The sequence below is a fragment of the Fringilla coelebs genome, assembly GCF_963513975.1.
Source record: "Fringilla coelebs genome assembly, chromosome: 7".
Classification (NCBI taxonomy): Eukaryota; Metazoa; Chordata; class Aves; order Passeriformes; family Fringillidae; genus Fringilla; species Fringilla coelebs.
In genome coordinates this window covers 1,492,960-1,508,359 of record NC_140035.1, presented here as the reverse complement: position 1 = coordinate 1,508,359, position 15,400 = coordinate 1,492,960, and the positions used below count along the sequence as shown (strand labels likewise).

General features: G+C 43.0%; 1 protein-coding gene across 1 annotated transcript in view; it reads right to left on the bottom strand.

The window, feature by feature from the left end:
* Positions 1–15,400, bottom strand: part of NEB (nebulin) — a 99,021-nt gene that overhangs the window by 13,359 nt on the left and 70,262 nt on the right. Inside the window, exons 118-131 of the mRNA XM_084209455.1 lie at positions 15,084–15,185; positions 14,872–14,970; positions 12,277–12,387; positions 12,033–12,137; positions 11,085–11,189; positions 9,853–9,957; positions 8,975–9,085; positions 8,412–8,522; positions 7,343–7,456; positions 7,124–7,228; positions 6,604–6,708; positions 6,387–6,491; positions 5,525–5,617; positions 4,407–4,499 (exon numbers count right to left, since the gene is read on the bottom strand). Of these exons, the coding sequence (XP_084065581.1) occupies positions 4,407–4,499; positions 5,525–5,617; positions 6,387–6,491; positions 6,604–6,708; positions 7,124–7,228; positions 7,343–7,456; positions 8,412–8,522; positions 8,975–9,085; positions 9,853–9,957; positions 11,085–11,189; positions 12,033–12,137; positions 12,277–12,387; positions 14,872–14,970; positions 15,084–15,185 (1,464 nt within the window). The remainder of the gene's footprint in view (positions 1–4,406; positions 4,500–5,524; positions 5,618–6,386; positions 6,492–6,603; positions 6,709–7,123; positions 7,229–7,342; positions 7,457–8,411; positions 8,523–8,974; positions 9,086–9,852; positions 9,958–11,084; positions 11,190–12,032; positions 12,138–12,276; positions 12,388–14,871; positions 14,971–15,083; positions 15,186–15,400) is intronic.

The following is a 15,400-nucleotide window of genomic DNA, read 5'->3' as shown; positions in this document are numbered from 1 at the left end:
TTTGACCCTCTCAGTCTCGGGGGTGACAGGGGTGGGGGTTCCTGTCCCCAGCTCCTCCTTGTACAACACCTGTGGGGCAACAGGCAAAAAACAGAATCAAAGCAGCACCAAAAACACCCAGAGCACCAGAGACAGGCTCATGACACATCCTGGGGGAAAAATCCCTGGGGATAAAAAACTCATCCAAAACTCTGCGATGACTGAGGCTGAAAGAGGCTGGATTTAGGTGGGATATTGGGAAAAAAAGACATAGTTAAAAAAGATATCTAAATAATATTCTAGATTATATATTAGAAATAATTATATATCCATATAGAAAATGTAAATTAATCAATTAATATATAATTTTATATATTTTAAAATATATTATTTATTACATACATATAACTTCTAGTGCACTCCTGGTTTTAGTGGACCTTCCCTCACCATTCCATACATTCCAACACCCCCAGAACACTTCCAGTACATCCCTGCCACATTTCCCAAAGGAAAAGGTTCAAATCCAAAGGAAAAGGCTCAAACCCAAGGCAGGAGCAATGCAGGCACCAACCACAGCTCATTTCCCATCCCAGCCCCATCACAGCAGGCTCAGGGATCACAGCCACAGATTTGGGTCAGACAAGTAATAGTTTGGATTTTAGACATGGGAAAACCAGGGGAAATCAAAAATACTCATGGACTGAAGTGATTAATAGAAGGAAAAGCAGATCATAAAAAATATGGCAGGAGAAAGATGGGAAGAAGGGATCTAAACTCATTAGTGATAAGACTAATCAAAATGAGTCAGGGATTCCAGAGGAAAAAATGGCAGAACACAAGGAATGGGATGTCTTGTGTCAATTCTTGTGTCAATCAATTATTTGGGGGTGAAGATTATTTTAAAATCGATTAAGGGGGATTGTTTTTGGCTTTTGGAACTCCAAAATACCGAGCTAATGTGTTCTTGATTGCGTTTGACCCTCTCAATCTCGGGGGTGACAGGGGTGGGGGTTCCTGTCCCCAGCTCCTCCTTGTACAACACCTGTGGGGCAACAGGGCAGTCAAAAAGAGGTAAAAACAAAAAAATCTGCATTTGATGGTGGGAATTAATGGAATTTTATGCCCACTAAACGTACTAGAAAGCAGGAAATATTAGGGAGCATAGATCAGTTATTAATGATGATAAATTCATCTGGGAATACAAATCCAACTGTCTGGGTGGGCTCTAGCAGAGGAAAAAAGTATTACAGGAAGGGAATTTAGCAGATTATTTTTAAAAATAGGTTTAAAAATGCAAAATAGCTTAAACTTCAGGAAAAAATTAATGCACATGAAACATCCAGTGTTAAATTATAAGAAAAATATTTTTAAAAACAAGAACATGAAATCTGGTGCTAAAAACGTAGGAGCAGAAAGGGGATTTTTTTAATGAATTAATTGGACGTGATTTAAAGTTTGCAGGTGTTAAATAGGTACACAAAACTGATTTTTTTCCTGTAATGATAAAAAGATACCGAGCTAAAATTCTCCTGGTTGCGTTTGACCCTCTCCATCTCAGGAGTGACAGGAACTGGGGTGCCAACCCCCAGCCCCTCCTTGTACAACACCTGTAGGCAGCAGGAGTGTGGCAATTAAAACACAATACAATAAAATAAAATAAAATAAAATAATAAAATTTTAAAAAATGGAAGGAAAGGGAGGACAGGGAGGTCAGGGAGGAGAGAGAGAAAAGAGAAGACAAATAATATTGTGAAACTGCAAAGTGTAGAAGAAAAAGAGTTCTGCTTTGGTCAAAGCTCAACAAAAAGCCCTCAAGGACAAGAACCAGGTGATGATGCTGTCACCTCAGCCAGGGCCAGAGCTGCTGGAATGTTCCAAGGCACCTGGAAATTCCCTGGCAAAGGCTTTTCCCTACTCCAGCTCCAGATGTTCTGCCAGGATTGCAGCCAGGCTGAGGTGCCTGTCCCTGTCCCTGGGATCTCTGCCAGGACTGAATTCCAGGTGGGAGCTGGGCAGAGTGACCCCAAAAAGGTCACAAATTCAACCAGAACTGCAGAACAAAGTGGTGGCACAGTGTTCTTCCAAGTGGATGTGTCAGGAGGGGGAATTCCAGACAGGAATTCACTCCTGCAACACTTTTCCCATCTCCACTGGATGCTCCTGGTGTTCCTTCACTGCCATGAGCTGGGAATGTCACCTGAGCTCCTCACAAAGCCCTGGGGACACAGCAGAGCCCCAGCAGGGCAGGGACCAGGACAGGGACAGGGACAGACCTCTCACTGCTTCCAACCCAAACCATTCCCTATCCTGGGACTCAGGAAGGGCTGGAGTCCATTCCCCGTTGGCAGGAGGTTCTGGAAGGGTGGGCTCTGCTCCTGAGGAGCAGTGACACCATTCCCACAAGGAATATTTCCCTGGGAAGCAAAGGAAGGCCCTGCTCCAGGGCTTTCATTCCTGAGGTTAAAATCTTCCATCTGGAAAAACGGCACGAGTTAACTCAAGGGGAAATGAAAATTTCAGGATCCTGCCAGGGCTTCAGGGGGTTGATTAAAGAAGGATTGCTCCCAGCACACCCAAGGATGGGGTTAAAGGGACTGGGTTGGGTTTGGAAGGGGAGCAGGGGTGGAGATCCCTCAGTACCGAGCTGATGTGCTCCTGGTTCCGTCGGACCCGCTCCATCTCCGGCGTCACCGGCGTGGCAGTGCCAGCCCCTAAACCCTCCTTGTACAACACCTGTGAGGGACAACAGCAGTGCCACAAAATCCCCACTCAGCACAGGACAGACCCACCGGATCCCACTGTTATGGGACTGTGTTTAGGGTTAGGATCACCTGGGGCTCATCGCACACTCGCTCCAGAGGCAAGGATTAAGGAAGAGGCTGTGGGGGATTATTCTGTGAATGGGTCACTGCAGAGAGGAGATAAAGGCTCAGGGTAAAACAAACGTGGGGAGAAACACCACAACTCCACAGGGATGTTCTGCTGCCCAGCTTAGCTCAGGAAATGCCAGGATTATTTTCAGGCAGGTTTGTTCTTAGAAGAAAAGCGTGTGAAGGTGTAAATCCCCCGAAAGCACAAACAGTGGAAGATCAATGAATTAAAACCCAGCCAGGGCACAGCCAGGACTGCACCCCTGAGGAAGAACAAGGTTAGGGTGTTAGGAGCACAGGATTATAACAACAGCCCGTTGTTATAAGTCCTGCAGGGTGGAAATACCGAGCTAATCTGCTCCTGGTTGCGTTTGACCCGCTCCATTTCTGGGGTCACGGGCGTGGGGGTGCCTGTGCCCAGCTCCTCCTTGTACAACACCTGTGGGACACAAGCAGGGTCAGAGCAGCCCTGGGACATCCCTGAGCTGCTCACTGCCATTGCAGACCAGCATTGTACACAAATGAAAACACAACTCACACCCCTCGGGATCTTTATCAGCACTGTCACCAGCTCAGAGTAATTTCCCTTCAATTCTTAAAGGACACAAATTCAAATATTCTGCTGACCCTACCTTGAGAGGCATATTTTACTTTTCAACTTAGTTCAGGAAATATGATAGAATTACTTTTCAGGTGATCAGCATTTCTTTATGGGATTAATAAACAGCTTAACCTTTTCTGGAATTGTTCAGTGTACAAAGACTTCATTGTGGGTTTTATTCATTTTCACCTGTTTGTTCGCATCACTATTTTACTTTGTGTTAAACTTCTAGGAAACAAAAACAACCGAGTGCCACCACTCATGTTAAGAGGTTTAATTTAACCTGTAGTTATTTGATTTTTAAAAATGGGATTTTTCATGAAAATATATGTTTGTGGAATAACTCCAACCATGTGGGGAATACCTGACAAGTGTATTGCTACATTTTGACTCACAGCTCTTCTTGCAAGTAGGAAAATCCTTGTACCAAAACAAAACTTGCACCAAAACAAACTAACAAAAAAATTCCACTGCTTGGTGTCATTGAAACAAATAAATCTATTATAGCAAGGGAAAACAACTTGTGGTGAAGGTTAGAATGAATGAAGAATCATTTGGAAAAACAACTCAGTTGTCCATAAGTGAGCTGTGACATTTACACTTGACTTGATATAGGAAGGTTTTGTTTTCCCTTATAATTGTCATATAAAAGGCTCCAGTTGGGTTTTCCCCTTCAAATTCTGTCTTCCTGCTCCCTTTTTTCCCAGTCAAACTTCAACACATAACCTGGGTCATTTTTGTTCCTAGCTCTGTGTTCAGAAAATTCCACAGGAAAGACACAGGTAGCGACTGATGGGGATAATTCCAGTAAAACTCAGGTATTCCAATTTCCTACTGCTGGCCACGGGGGTTTGGGAGAGCTGGAGCTTTCCCAAGAGGAAAAGGCCCTGGAGAGGGCAGAGAACAGGGAATTCCTGGGCTGCTGTGCAGGGACCAGGGACAGGGACACTAATTACCGAGCTGATGTGCTTCTGGGTCTCCTTGACGCGCTTCACCTCGGGCAGGTCAGGAATGGGAGTCCCTTTGCCAATGCTCTCCTTGTACTTCACCTGCAAAGGAACAGGAATTAGGGGAGGGAAAAGGATCTACAGGACAGCTTGCAAAGGTTCAGAAAGAGATTTATCCTGATCTGTGCAGAGGGGAAGTTTAAAGGACTTCACCACCTTCCCATGGGATCTGTGGCAAGGCAATTCAGCTGTTGAGTCACTGGGAATGGCACTGAAAGGGTTTTATAAAGCCAGATAGATTCTTTTAAACCTGACACCTTTTGGCCTTTCTAGCAGCTAAAGGAGAATCTGGGATGTGTAAGAATCCCTCCAATTTAACAAAGGTGAGAATCATCACACAACGTTCCAGCAGTGATGGTGCCATTGCATTTCTGCTTTGCTAACAACAAAAAAAGCCTTTCACAAGAACATTTTTAACATTTTTAGCACATTCTGCACAAACAAACTGGCTGCAGTGTTAGTGCATGACACTAAATGACACCACCATTCAAAAAAAGCATGGAGGAGGTTTAGGAGCTTTGAAATAAAATTAATAGGCAAAATAGAGTGCTGTGACCTTTTAGATAACATCCAAGTTTGCCAGGACAAAACAAACCAAAAAATTCACCACTAGAAAATTCAGTCTGAGCAGAGTAAAACAGATTTTCCTGGGAGATGGTCCCACCCTGGAACAGGTTGTGGAATCTTCATCCTGTGGGATGCTCAAAACCCAACTCATCCTAAAGCTGAGCCACAGAGTTGGAATAGATGATTTTAACACATCCCTTCCCACCTAAATATTTCTTTTTTTCTGTCCAAATTATATCTGGGACGAGATCAAATTGACAGCAAGAGCTTTTGTGGTTTAGAAATGGGTTGTGAGTAAGAAATAGAATGTTAATCATTAGAGAGGTTACTGTTAAAGTAACAAGGATGGGCAAAAACTTCCAGAAAGTCACCCTTGACTGGGTGGGTTATTGCCAAACCACTGTTAGCAAGATGTAAAGAAAAGAAAAATAGAAAAAAAAAATTATTTCAAGTTGAATTAGCAGCAGTAGAGTGAGTATTAAAAATCAATCCTTGTGTACCGAGCTGATATTATCCTGGGTTCGTTTAACTCTCTGCATCTCTGGAGTCTTTTCAATTGTGGTTCCAGTTCCAATATCTTCTTTATATAAAATCTTAACGTTTAGAATGAAGACAACAAGGTTAAGCATCCAAAACACAACATTCTTGCTCCCAGACACTGAATTTGGACACAACAGAGCAGCTGAAAGCCCAGAGGATCCATTCTGGTCACTGCCTCTCTGAAGGTGTCCAAAGCGAGCACCATTTGGGGTAAAAAAAGAGCTGTTTTTTTATATTTAATGCTTTTTAAGTAGGAGATAATTTATATAATAAATCAAAATATCAAATATATTTCAGTAGAATATTCCTGGGTAGTGGAAGGAGTCCCTGCCCATGGCAGGTGGAAAAAGATAAGCTTTAGGTCCCTTCTACCCATTCCATAATTCCATAATCAAAATATCTGTGGGCTAATTTTAGGACTCAAGATCATTATTTGCTCTTATTTGATCTACACAAATATTTTCCACTTTGTTAATGGTGCTGGAGGCAAAATGCCACAGGAGACTTGATGGCAACAGGAACTGGGCAACAACTCAGGCACACAGAGCACAAGGGGCAGCAGGACAGGGAGGGACTGGCATGGGAACAGCACAAAGGAAAGGGACAATAATTATATTCATTTAATGAAGGATTGTTTAACTCCATCACAGCTGTGCCTGTGAAAGAGGGCATTCACCTCACAAAAACAGCAGGAAAAAAAACTTTCTAAAGCCCAGCTAAACCTACTGTACCTGTAGGAGAAGCCCAAAAAAATTGCAATTTTATTAAAGATATTAAACTGTATTTTTTTGGGCTGAGGAGTGAAGATAGAGGTGACCATACCGAGCTGAAATTCTTCTGGTTTTCCTTCACCCTCAGGATTTCTGGGGTGTCCTGAACCACTGTGACTTTTCCTTTACTGTTCTGTAGGTCTGACTGATACTGAAGCTGTGAAAATGGAAAATGGGAAATGTTAGCTCTATGCTGTACAAATTCCCTCACAGTTTTCTTCAAAAATGAGATAAATAAGGGTTTTTTTATTACTTATTTCTGGCCTTACCATGCTAAAGTTCTTCTGATTCTCTCGGACCCGCTGCATTTCTGGTGTGTCAGCCACAGGCACATAGTAGGCCATGCTCTTCTCTGCATCTTCTTTGTATTTTTTCTGGTGGAAAACCCCAAATGGATTAAAATAGAAAACACAAAAGCAGCGAGAAACAAACTGGAGTTATTGATTGTTGAGTAGTGCCCATCTTTGTGGAGATGTGAGCTCTTCTCTGTCTGGCAGAAAGTGAGATTATGCCTCTGTGCAAGATTTAATTTAGACAGCAGGTTATTGAGGAGTAGAAAATTAAGAAGAATCTGCTTAAAGAAGAATTAGCTTTGCAAAGCAAGAGAAATTAATGTGTCACTTGACACAGCAGTAAAATTAATTTGATTATTGCCGTAGAATTCCAGAGCTTTGAAAAGAATTATTCCCTGGTTCCTCCTGAGGGTTGTGAGAGGTGGTTATTTGGGTGTTTCATTAGTATTTCCTGGAGTTCCCACATGAGCAGGATTAATTGCTGCACTCAAGATACCTGGCTGGAAAGGTTCTTGACCTGCTGGGCATGAATAATCTCTGGAGTATCAACAACACTGGTGTAGTTGGCTTTCTCCATTTCTGCCAATTGTTTGTATTTGATCTGTCGGGCAAAGCTCACATTTAGGGGTCTCTGCACAACAGCTCACACTGGGTTTATCCAGAAAAATCTGAATTTTCCTTCCTAAGGAGCTCAGAGAGTCAGGGTGGCACAGACCTGGCTGGCGATGTCGGTGGCGTTCCTGGCGCGCACGAAATCCGGCGTCTCCAGCGCCAGCTCGGTCAGGCCCTTCCCGCGGATCTCCTGCTCCAGGGCTCGCTTGTACTCCTTCTGCAGGGAGCAGGAGGGCATGGCAAAGGGCTCAGATCCACAGCCACACACCAGGAACAGGGCCAGCCCCAGCCAGGAACAGAGGCCATCCCAAACCAGGAACAGAGCCCATCCCAACCAGGAACAGAGCCCAAACCAGGAACAGAGCCCATCCCAACCAGGAACAGAGCCCATCCCAACCAGGAACAGTGCCCAAACCAGGAACAGCGCCCAAACCAGGAACAGGGCCCATCCCAACCAGGAACAGAGCCCATCCCAAACCAGGAACAGTGCCCATCCCAACCAGGAACAGAGCCCAAACCAGGAACAGAGCCCATCCCAACCAGGAACAGTGCCCATCCCAACCAGGAACAGTGCCCAAACCAGGAACAGTGCCCATCCCAACCAGGAACAGAGCCCATCCCAACCAGGAACAGTGCCCATCCCAACCAGGAACAGAGCCCAAACCAGGAACAGTGCCCATCCCAACCAGGAACAGAGCCCATCCCAACCAGGAACAGTGCCCAAACCAGCCAGGAACAGTGCCCATTCCAACCAGGAACAGAGCCCATCCCAACCAGGAACAGTGCCCATCCCAACCAGGAACAGAGCCCAAACCAGCCAGGAACAGAGCCCATCCCAACCAGGAACAGAGCCCATCCCAACCAGGAACAGAGCCCATCCCAACCAGGAACAGAGCCCATCCCAACCAGGAACAGTGCCCATCCCAACCACTAATAGTTCACACCAGTCGAAGGGCAGGAATAGATGGGATACTGGGCAGGAATTCCTGGCTGGGAGGTTGGGGATGGATGGGATGAATTCCCAGAGAAGCTGTGGCTGCCCCTGGATCCCTGGAAGTGCCCCAGGCCAGGCTGGACAGGGCTTGGAGCAGCCTGGGATGGCACAAGGCGTCCCTCCCAGGGCAGTTGGACATTCCATGCACTCAGGCATTTTCCAAGCAGCTCTCCCATACCTCGTTCAGGATTTGAGTGGCATTCTTGGCTCTCAGCATGTCTGGAGTCTCCTCTAAGGCTGTCAGTCCTTTCCCCTTGACTCCTTCCTCCAGATCCTTCCTGTACTCTTTCTGCAGGAGAAGGAAAAACACTGCAAGGCCAGACCAAAGGGAGTTTCACAGTCTACCAACTTTGTTGCAAAAAAAAAAATTAAAGAAAATGAAAGAAAAAAGAGTTCCAAAAGTTCCAAAAGAAAAGAAAAAAAAAAAAAAGGAAATTTGAAAAACAAGAAAGAATATTGTAGAGGGTTATGGAAGAAGTACTCCAACAAAAGATAGGGATTATTGTGGAAGATAAATTGCCAAGGCACACACATATGGACCAGTTAGGCTGAGGGAAGTCAGAGAGGGGCAGATGGGAATACGGTTAAGGGACAAGGAAGAAATGTCCATGGCAAATTAGCTGACAGCACAAAATGGGTGTAAACATGCTCAGTGTGGGTGGGCAGGAGAGTGGGGAAGAAGAAGTGGGAGTGCTGGAGGTGCTGCAGGAGCAGAGGAAGGAAGCCCAGAGGAGCTGGTACCTCGCTTGCTATTTTGGTGGCATATTTGACATGCAAGAGGGATGGTGTGACCTCCAGGCCAGTGAGGTTCCTGCCCTTCATGGACTCTTCAAAGTCCTTCTTATATTCTTTCTAATGGGAGCAAGAAGAAGAAGAAGAAGAAGAAGAAAAAAAAAAGCAAAACAGCAAATATTTATTACAATATTTTCATCATGTGCAAAGATGGGAGGGTGCCAATGTCACTTGGTACAGTTGATGCTACATCCTCTTCCCACTGACATTTTTGAAGCAGCTCATTGCTTTCTATAGAAATAGGACCTGATCCTCCCTTTGTTGTTTATATTTCTACTCATTTATCTGTGCAGAGAAAGCCTTCAAAGGTACCACAAGGACTAATGGCCTTACACAGCTGCTTTGCAGGCTCCATCTGGGCCAGAAGAGGAATAAATTTCAAATAAACACAAAAAAAGTGCTCAAGAAAAGAAAACGACAGGTCAGAGGAAAAGCTGTGACAGCAGAGACACACAGGGAATAAAAGAATTTCTCAAAAATGGAGTTTTGAGGTGAAAAAAAGAAGCAGAACACTTTTTGTGCCCTGTGATAACACACAAGCACTGTGTTGTGTTGTAAAAGTGGAATTAATTTTGTACCACATTCCTTACTCAAAGACTTGTTTAAGCTTCATTAAAAAAAAATTAGAGATAAACTCATTTCATGACAGGAAAGTGCCATGAATGTTCAATGCAGCATTTAACAACCATCATAAAGAAATATGAAATTACTATAAATTTTCAGTCTATCAGCCTGCACAAGGTGCAAGCAGAATTGCCTGTCACATCCCCAAGTTTAATAAAAAAAGGAAATTTTAAAGCTTTTCAGTCCATCAGTATTGATTTTACCTCACTCTGCATGAGCTGGGACTCCTTTGCAGTCAGGTATGTGGGAGTTTCAAAGTCCAACATGGGTTTTCCCTTTTCCTTCTCATACTTTTCTCTGTATTTCACCTGAGAAGAAAAGACAGAAAGTCACACTCCTAAATAATCAGAGACCTAATTGAGTAGTATGTGCCTACTATCAACAGTTCTGGGATAAAAATTGAATGTCTAATGAAGTTTGCCTTCCTTAAATTTGTGTTATTGATCAGCAAATGGAAAATTGGGTGTCCAGGAGGTAAAGTGTCCATGAAGAGGATTCCTGCTTCATATTCTGTTCTCCACATTTTCACAGTGCTCAGTGAGGGAATGCTGTGGCCAAGTCAGAGCCTGATCCCAAACTGGAGCAACAAGGACTGGCTTAAAAGTTAATTACAGCCTCATTAACAACAGCCTGATTAACAACCATTTCCTTATGGTCCTTGGCTGTGGGACCTTTTTGCCTTTCTATGCCTTGAACACCTCTGGAAGTGCCCAAGGCCAGGCTTGAGCAGCCTGGGATGGTGGGAGGTGTCTCTGTCCAAGGCAGGGGTGGATGTGATAATCTTAAATGTCCCCAAACCCTTCTGGAATCCTGTGCCAAGCACCAGAACAATCAGATGTGGCCCTTGGTGTTCTTGCAGCAATTCCTCTCTTGCTTTACAGCCAATAAATACTGGGAACAGAGAGGATCAGAGACCAAATCAGACTATGAATTTGTCTGGAGTGATCTACTGTTTTATTCCAGAGGGAAAACCTCCAGGTATGTTGAGAGTTTTGGTTAAAGGCATTTTGGATGCAGGAGAGGACAGCAGAGCTCTCCTCTGGATCATGGAATGGATGAAGCACTTGGAAATCCACTGTCAGCAACAACTCTAATTCCTTCAGTTCCCAGTTTCTGTGATTCCCAGGTCCTTTTTTCTCCAGAGATAAATCCCCCTGATAAATGTCCTATCCTGTGTGAGATCCATGTACAGCAGAGGTGAGCAGCAGGATTGGCTCTGGAACGAAGGAATCACAGGGAGATTTTGTCTGTGTATTTTGTGTGTTCTGCACTTGGAAAGGGGCAGGTTCTGCTTCCTGGCTCCTTCCCCAGGGGAGCAGTGCTGGTGGGGCAGAGAGGCACAGGGAATGTGCAGCCTGGAGGATTCCCTGGGAGGATTTTGATGGAATTTGGAGCTCAGTGAGTTGGGATAAGGACAAACACGCGTCCAACTTACGTGGCTCTGGAGCTCTGAGGCCTCCCTGAGATGAACCTGTTCAAGATTATCTGGCACCACATGGTAGTGACCCTTACTCTTCTCATATTGCTTCTTGTACTGGTACTGAAGGGAAGGTGTCAAAAATCATCTCAATCAAAAAAAAAACCCTCAGCAAATTTACTTCTTAGGTCCAATCAAACCAACACTTCAACAAAATATCAGAGAGAAATTAGAAATGCAAGAAGTAAAACAAAAACCAAGAAGTTTAGAATTGATATTGGGGGTTAAAGATGTGAGGGAACAGTTATTTTTTTATGGTCATTTGGATTGCAACAAAGGTTTTGTCCAAACCAGGATTAAAAGAAGAAAAAGAAAGAGAAGAGAGAAAACGCATCAGGTAATGAAAGGCTGTACCAGGCAATAAAGGTTTTGCCTTTTCTCATTATCAATTATTTTGTTAGGCATAAGTATGTGGATTTACAATAGGGGAGTGTTAAACAAACATCCAGTAAAAGTAAAAAAAGTAAAGGAAAATAAAAAAATCCATATAAAAAAAAATTAATATAATATTCAGCAAAGAAAAAAGGAAAAAGTAAAAAAAGGTATTTGTTAGTGTAGTGCAATCAGTTAAAAATGGGATCAAGAACCAATCCAGTAAAAATTATCAGTGGATTTAAAACATGAGCAGTTCTGCAATCAGTTAAAATGGGATCAAGAACCAACCCAGTAAAAATGATCAGTGTTTACAACATTAGCAGTGCTACAGGAGATGAGGATTGCCCTTCCCAGGGCACAGGCACGGGGCAGCTGCTGGTTAAGGAGGCACCATTGGGAAGCAGAGGAAGAGATCACTACCAGGTGCTGCCCATGGAGGTGCCCCAGGGAGCAGCAGTTACAGGAGGAGTTAGCAGGAATTAATTCCCAAGGAATTGCCACCCTGGGAGTGTGGGATCACCCCAAGCTTACAGCACTGGCGAGCTGGCTGGTGCTCAGCACGTGGTTCATCAGCAGCGACTCCTTCATGTCTGTTACAGGCTTGTGCAGCTTCTTCAGGTCTGCCTTGTACTTCACCTGCAGGGAATAAGGGTCAAACCCATCAGGAGAGGGCTCTGCTGGTCCATCCTGGCCCGGGGAGGTTCCAACCACACAAAGGAGGGATTTGGGAAAGCAGGATGGGCTCTCCTCCCAGGAAAAGCCAAAGCGAACATACCTCACTGGCCATGTTGTGGGCATCCTTCAGGGTCTTGTAGATTTTGGCCTCCTTCAAATCATATTTTGGCTTTTTACCCAACTCTTTGGCAAAGTTCTCCTTGTATTTCACCTAAACAGAGAACAAGCAGGTGTCACAGCTGCTCTGCAGGACTCACTCTGCAGAGGAGCCCTGTTTCGGTGGGGCTGGCTGGCAGAAGAAGGAAAGTGCAGGAACTTGAAGGTGTCCACTGGAAAAAGGATTCTTTCAAATATGACCTGACATGGAAAGAAAATCTACATCTATCTGACATTTACAAGATACCACTTGCAATTTTTCATCCAGTGCAAAGGTCACACCTCCTCATTGTAAAAATAAAAGTGTCAAGAGAATTGTGTTACCAAAATTCTGACCCTTGGAGGTGAAGAGTTCTTCCCTTGATGGGAACAGTCCATTGATTTAAGATATTTCACAAAGACAGAGACAGGTATAATAAGAGAAAGATACAATAAAATTTTATATATATATATATATATATATATATATATATATATATATATATATATATATATATATATAAAATTATTATATATAATATATAAAATATAATAATGCAGGAGTATATGAAAGAGTGTTAAGAAGACATTTTTATACACTTCTTGGAGAAATAAGAGCTTCAAAAACCTCAAGATTTTAGAGCACTGAAGATGTAAATACATCAAATATTTTTCTATCTGTTGTTATGCACACAGTGTGTTCTGTCTGGTTTAAAGGAGGACATTAATCACAAACAGAGCAGTGGCACAATTAATTACTAATGATAAATAATTAATTAGATTCTACAACAGTTTTAGTAACACTTCCAAACTACATCAGCTGCAGCCAGGTCAAACACAGTGCTGTGAGCCATCAGAATCCAGCAGATCCAGCCTGGAGGCACAGGAATATTGACAGGAATGAGAGTTTTTTAAACCCAAAAGAGAAGTGGCTGGGAGATAAATACAAAATTAAAAGCAAGCAAGCCAGACAGACAAAATCCCACTAAAAAACTCAACTGGATACACAAAGTGGACATGATGCTTTACAAAGTTTATGAGAAGAGATGTCCAAGAGAAAAAGCAACTGCTAAAGATGATGCCAACCATTCACTGTCTCTCCAGCAGCTCACTTTCCCTCAGAACCAAAATTATCTCAGCAAAGAATGTTTGAAAGACCAAGAGTGGAAAGAGAATGGAAAACCAGAATCTCATCAATGAAGTGGAACAAATAGAACTTCTTCTTTTTCGTGTAGATCAGTTTAAAATCCTTGATACTCCTGAGGATCAGATCCTTGGTTCTCCTGCAGACACTGTGGTGGACATTCCAACATCCAAACACGGCAGCAGACACAGCCAGACATGGAAAAAGCAAAATCCCTTTTTTTTCACTTGGAAATACATGTGTAAAACTGAAATGGCACAGATCTGTCTGCTGCCACTCCCCAATGGGCAGTCCAGGCTCTGGTTTCCTGCTTTCCAAAGGTTTTGATGTTGGAAGAAGTCTAAGAAACAAGGAGCTCTCACACCAGTACAGGCTGCACTTCTCAGTGGGAATGACTCAGTCACAGACTGCTCTTACATTAGGAAATTCCAGCCAAAAAAATAGTTTAATTAAAATTTAAATAAAATTTTAATAGAAGTTTGAAGAGTTAAAATGAAGTTCTGGTGACTGTTCACTGAAATTTACCAGCACAATGTTTCAGGTTGGTCACACACATATATTTATACATGTATTTCCCTGTGGTTTTGTTCATTTTTGGACGATAACAGCTCAAACTTTGGGTTTTTGGGTGAAAAAGGTGAGCTTTCACATTATGGGAGTGCACTGAAACCTTCCATAAAACAAGCTGGAAGCTCCAAAACCATTATGAAGGGCAAAACGACATATAAAGCTTCACATGGTGCTGCAGAATTGCAAGATAATTATGGCAGCAAGAGACAGATGCACACAAGGGCATTAAATGGCAGTTAATTAAAATTCTCTTACATGACTACTTAGCATATTTGCTTTCTTAAAGGTTCTCATCCAGGGGGTGTCATAGGAAGCAGCTCCGTGGCCTCTCATGTGTTGTTTGAGGTACTCTGCCTACAAGCAGCAGCAAGAAAGCAAGGTCAGAAAGGCAAAACCCCAGAATTCAAACACAAAGAGGTGAGAAAGAGCCAAGAGGGACTGAGGTCCTGGCACAAGATTCTTTTAAAGATACAAAGAAAAAAGAAAGTGGCTGAAAGAAACCAAGGGTCCGTTCAAGAGATGGAAAATAAGAGTTGGGTAAAGGCTGGTTCTGGTAAAGCCAATACCCAAAAGAGCTAAAAAAGAACAGGGCAAACAGCTTCAGCATTTATGTCATAGCATCATCTTAAGAAGGTTTTATATCTTTATTAATGAAAGTAGAAAAGTTTAACAAAGAAATACTTTGTACTGGTAATTAATTTTTACTTCCCCACATTCCCTTTCTTTCTCTTTTCCTCTAATTTGGAAATAATTTCAATTATAATCATGACATCACTCTGTAAATTAATTTAAAGTCTCATTTCTCTTGCTGCTTTGAGTTTCACCAGGGTTCCTTTTTGCCCTTACCTGGCTGGTCAGTTTGGACACCTCCTTGGCCAGCTCAATGTCTGGACGTCCCAGCATGGTCACACCCACACCTGCTGCTCCACGCTTCTTATATTCAATCTAATCAAAGAAAGAAATCCTTTAGGAGTCAGGAACCCCCTTTTAATTATTCTGCTGGATTTTGTAATTAAATTAAAGCTAACAGATTGTACAGAAGGCCTAAGACCACTCACATTGCTGATTAACTTGGCAGCCTGAGTTGCTTTCTTGATATCTGGTCGATCTGCTATAGGTGTGTAGTGGAGTTTGGATTTGGCATCTTTCTTGTATTCAATCTAATCCATGGAAGAAGACAGAGGAAAGAAAATTAATGAGAAAATTAAATTTATTCATTGGGAATACACCAATTAAGGGCCCAGCAACGTTGCTGAGAAAGCTCATGGGTTTGTTTTGGGAACCAATTCACAAGGCATGGATCTGGAAATCTGGCTTTGCAAGTGCTCTACAAGTGAAGAAATAAATATGGGAAACTGTCTGCATTTGAAAGGAT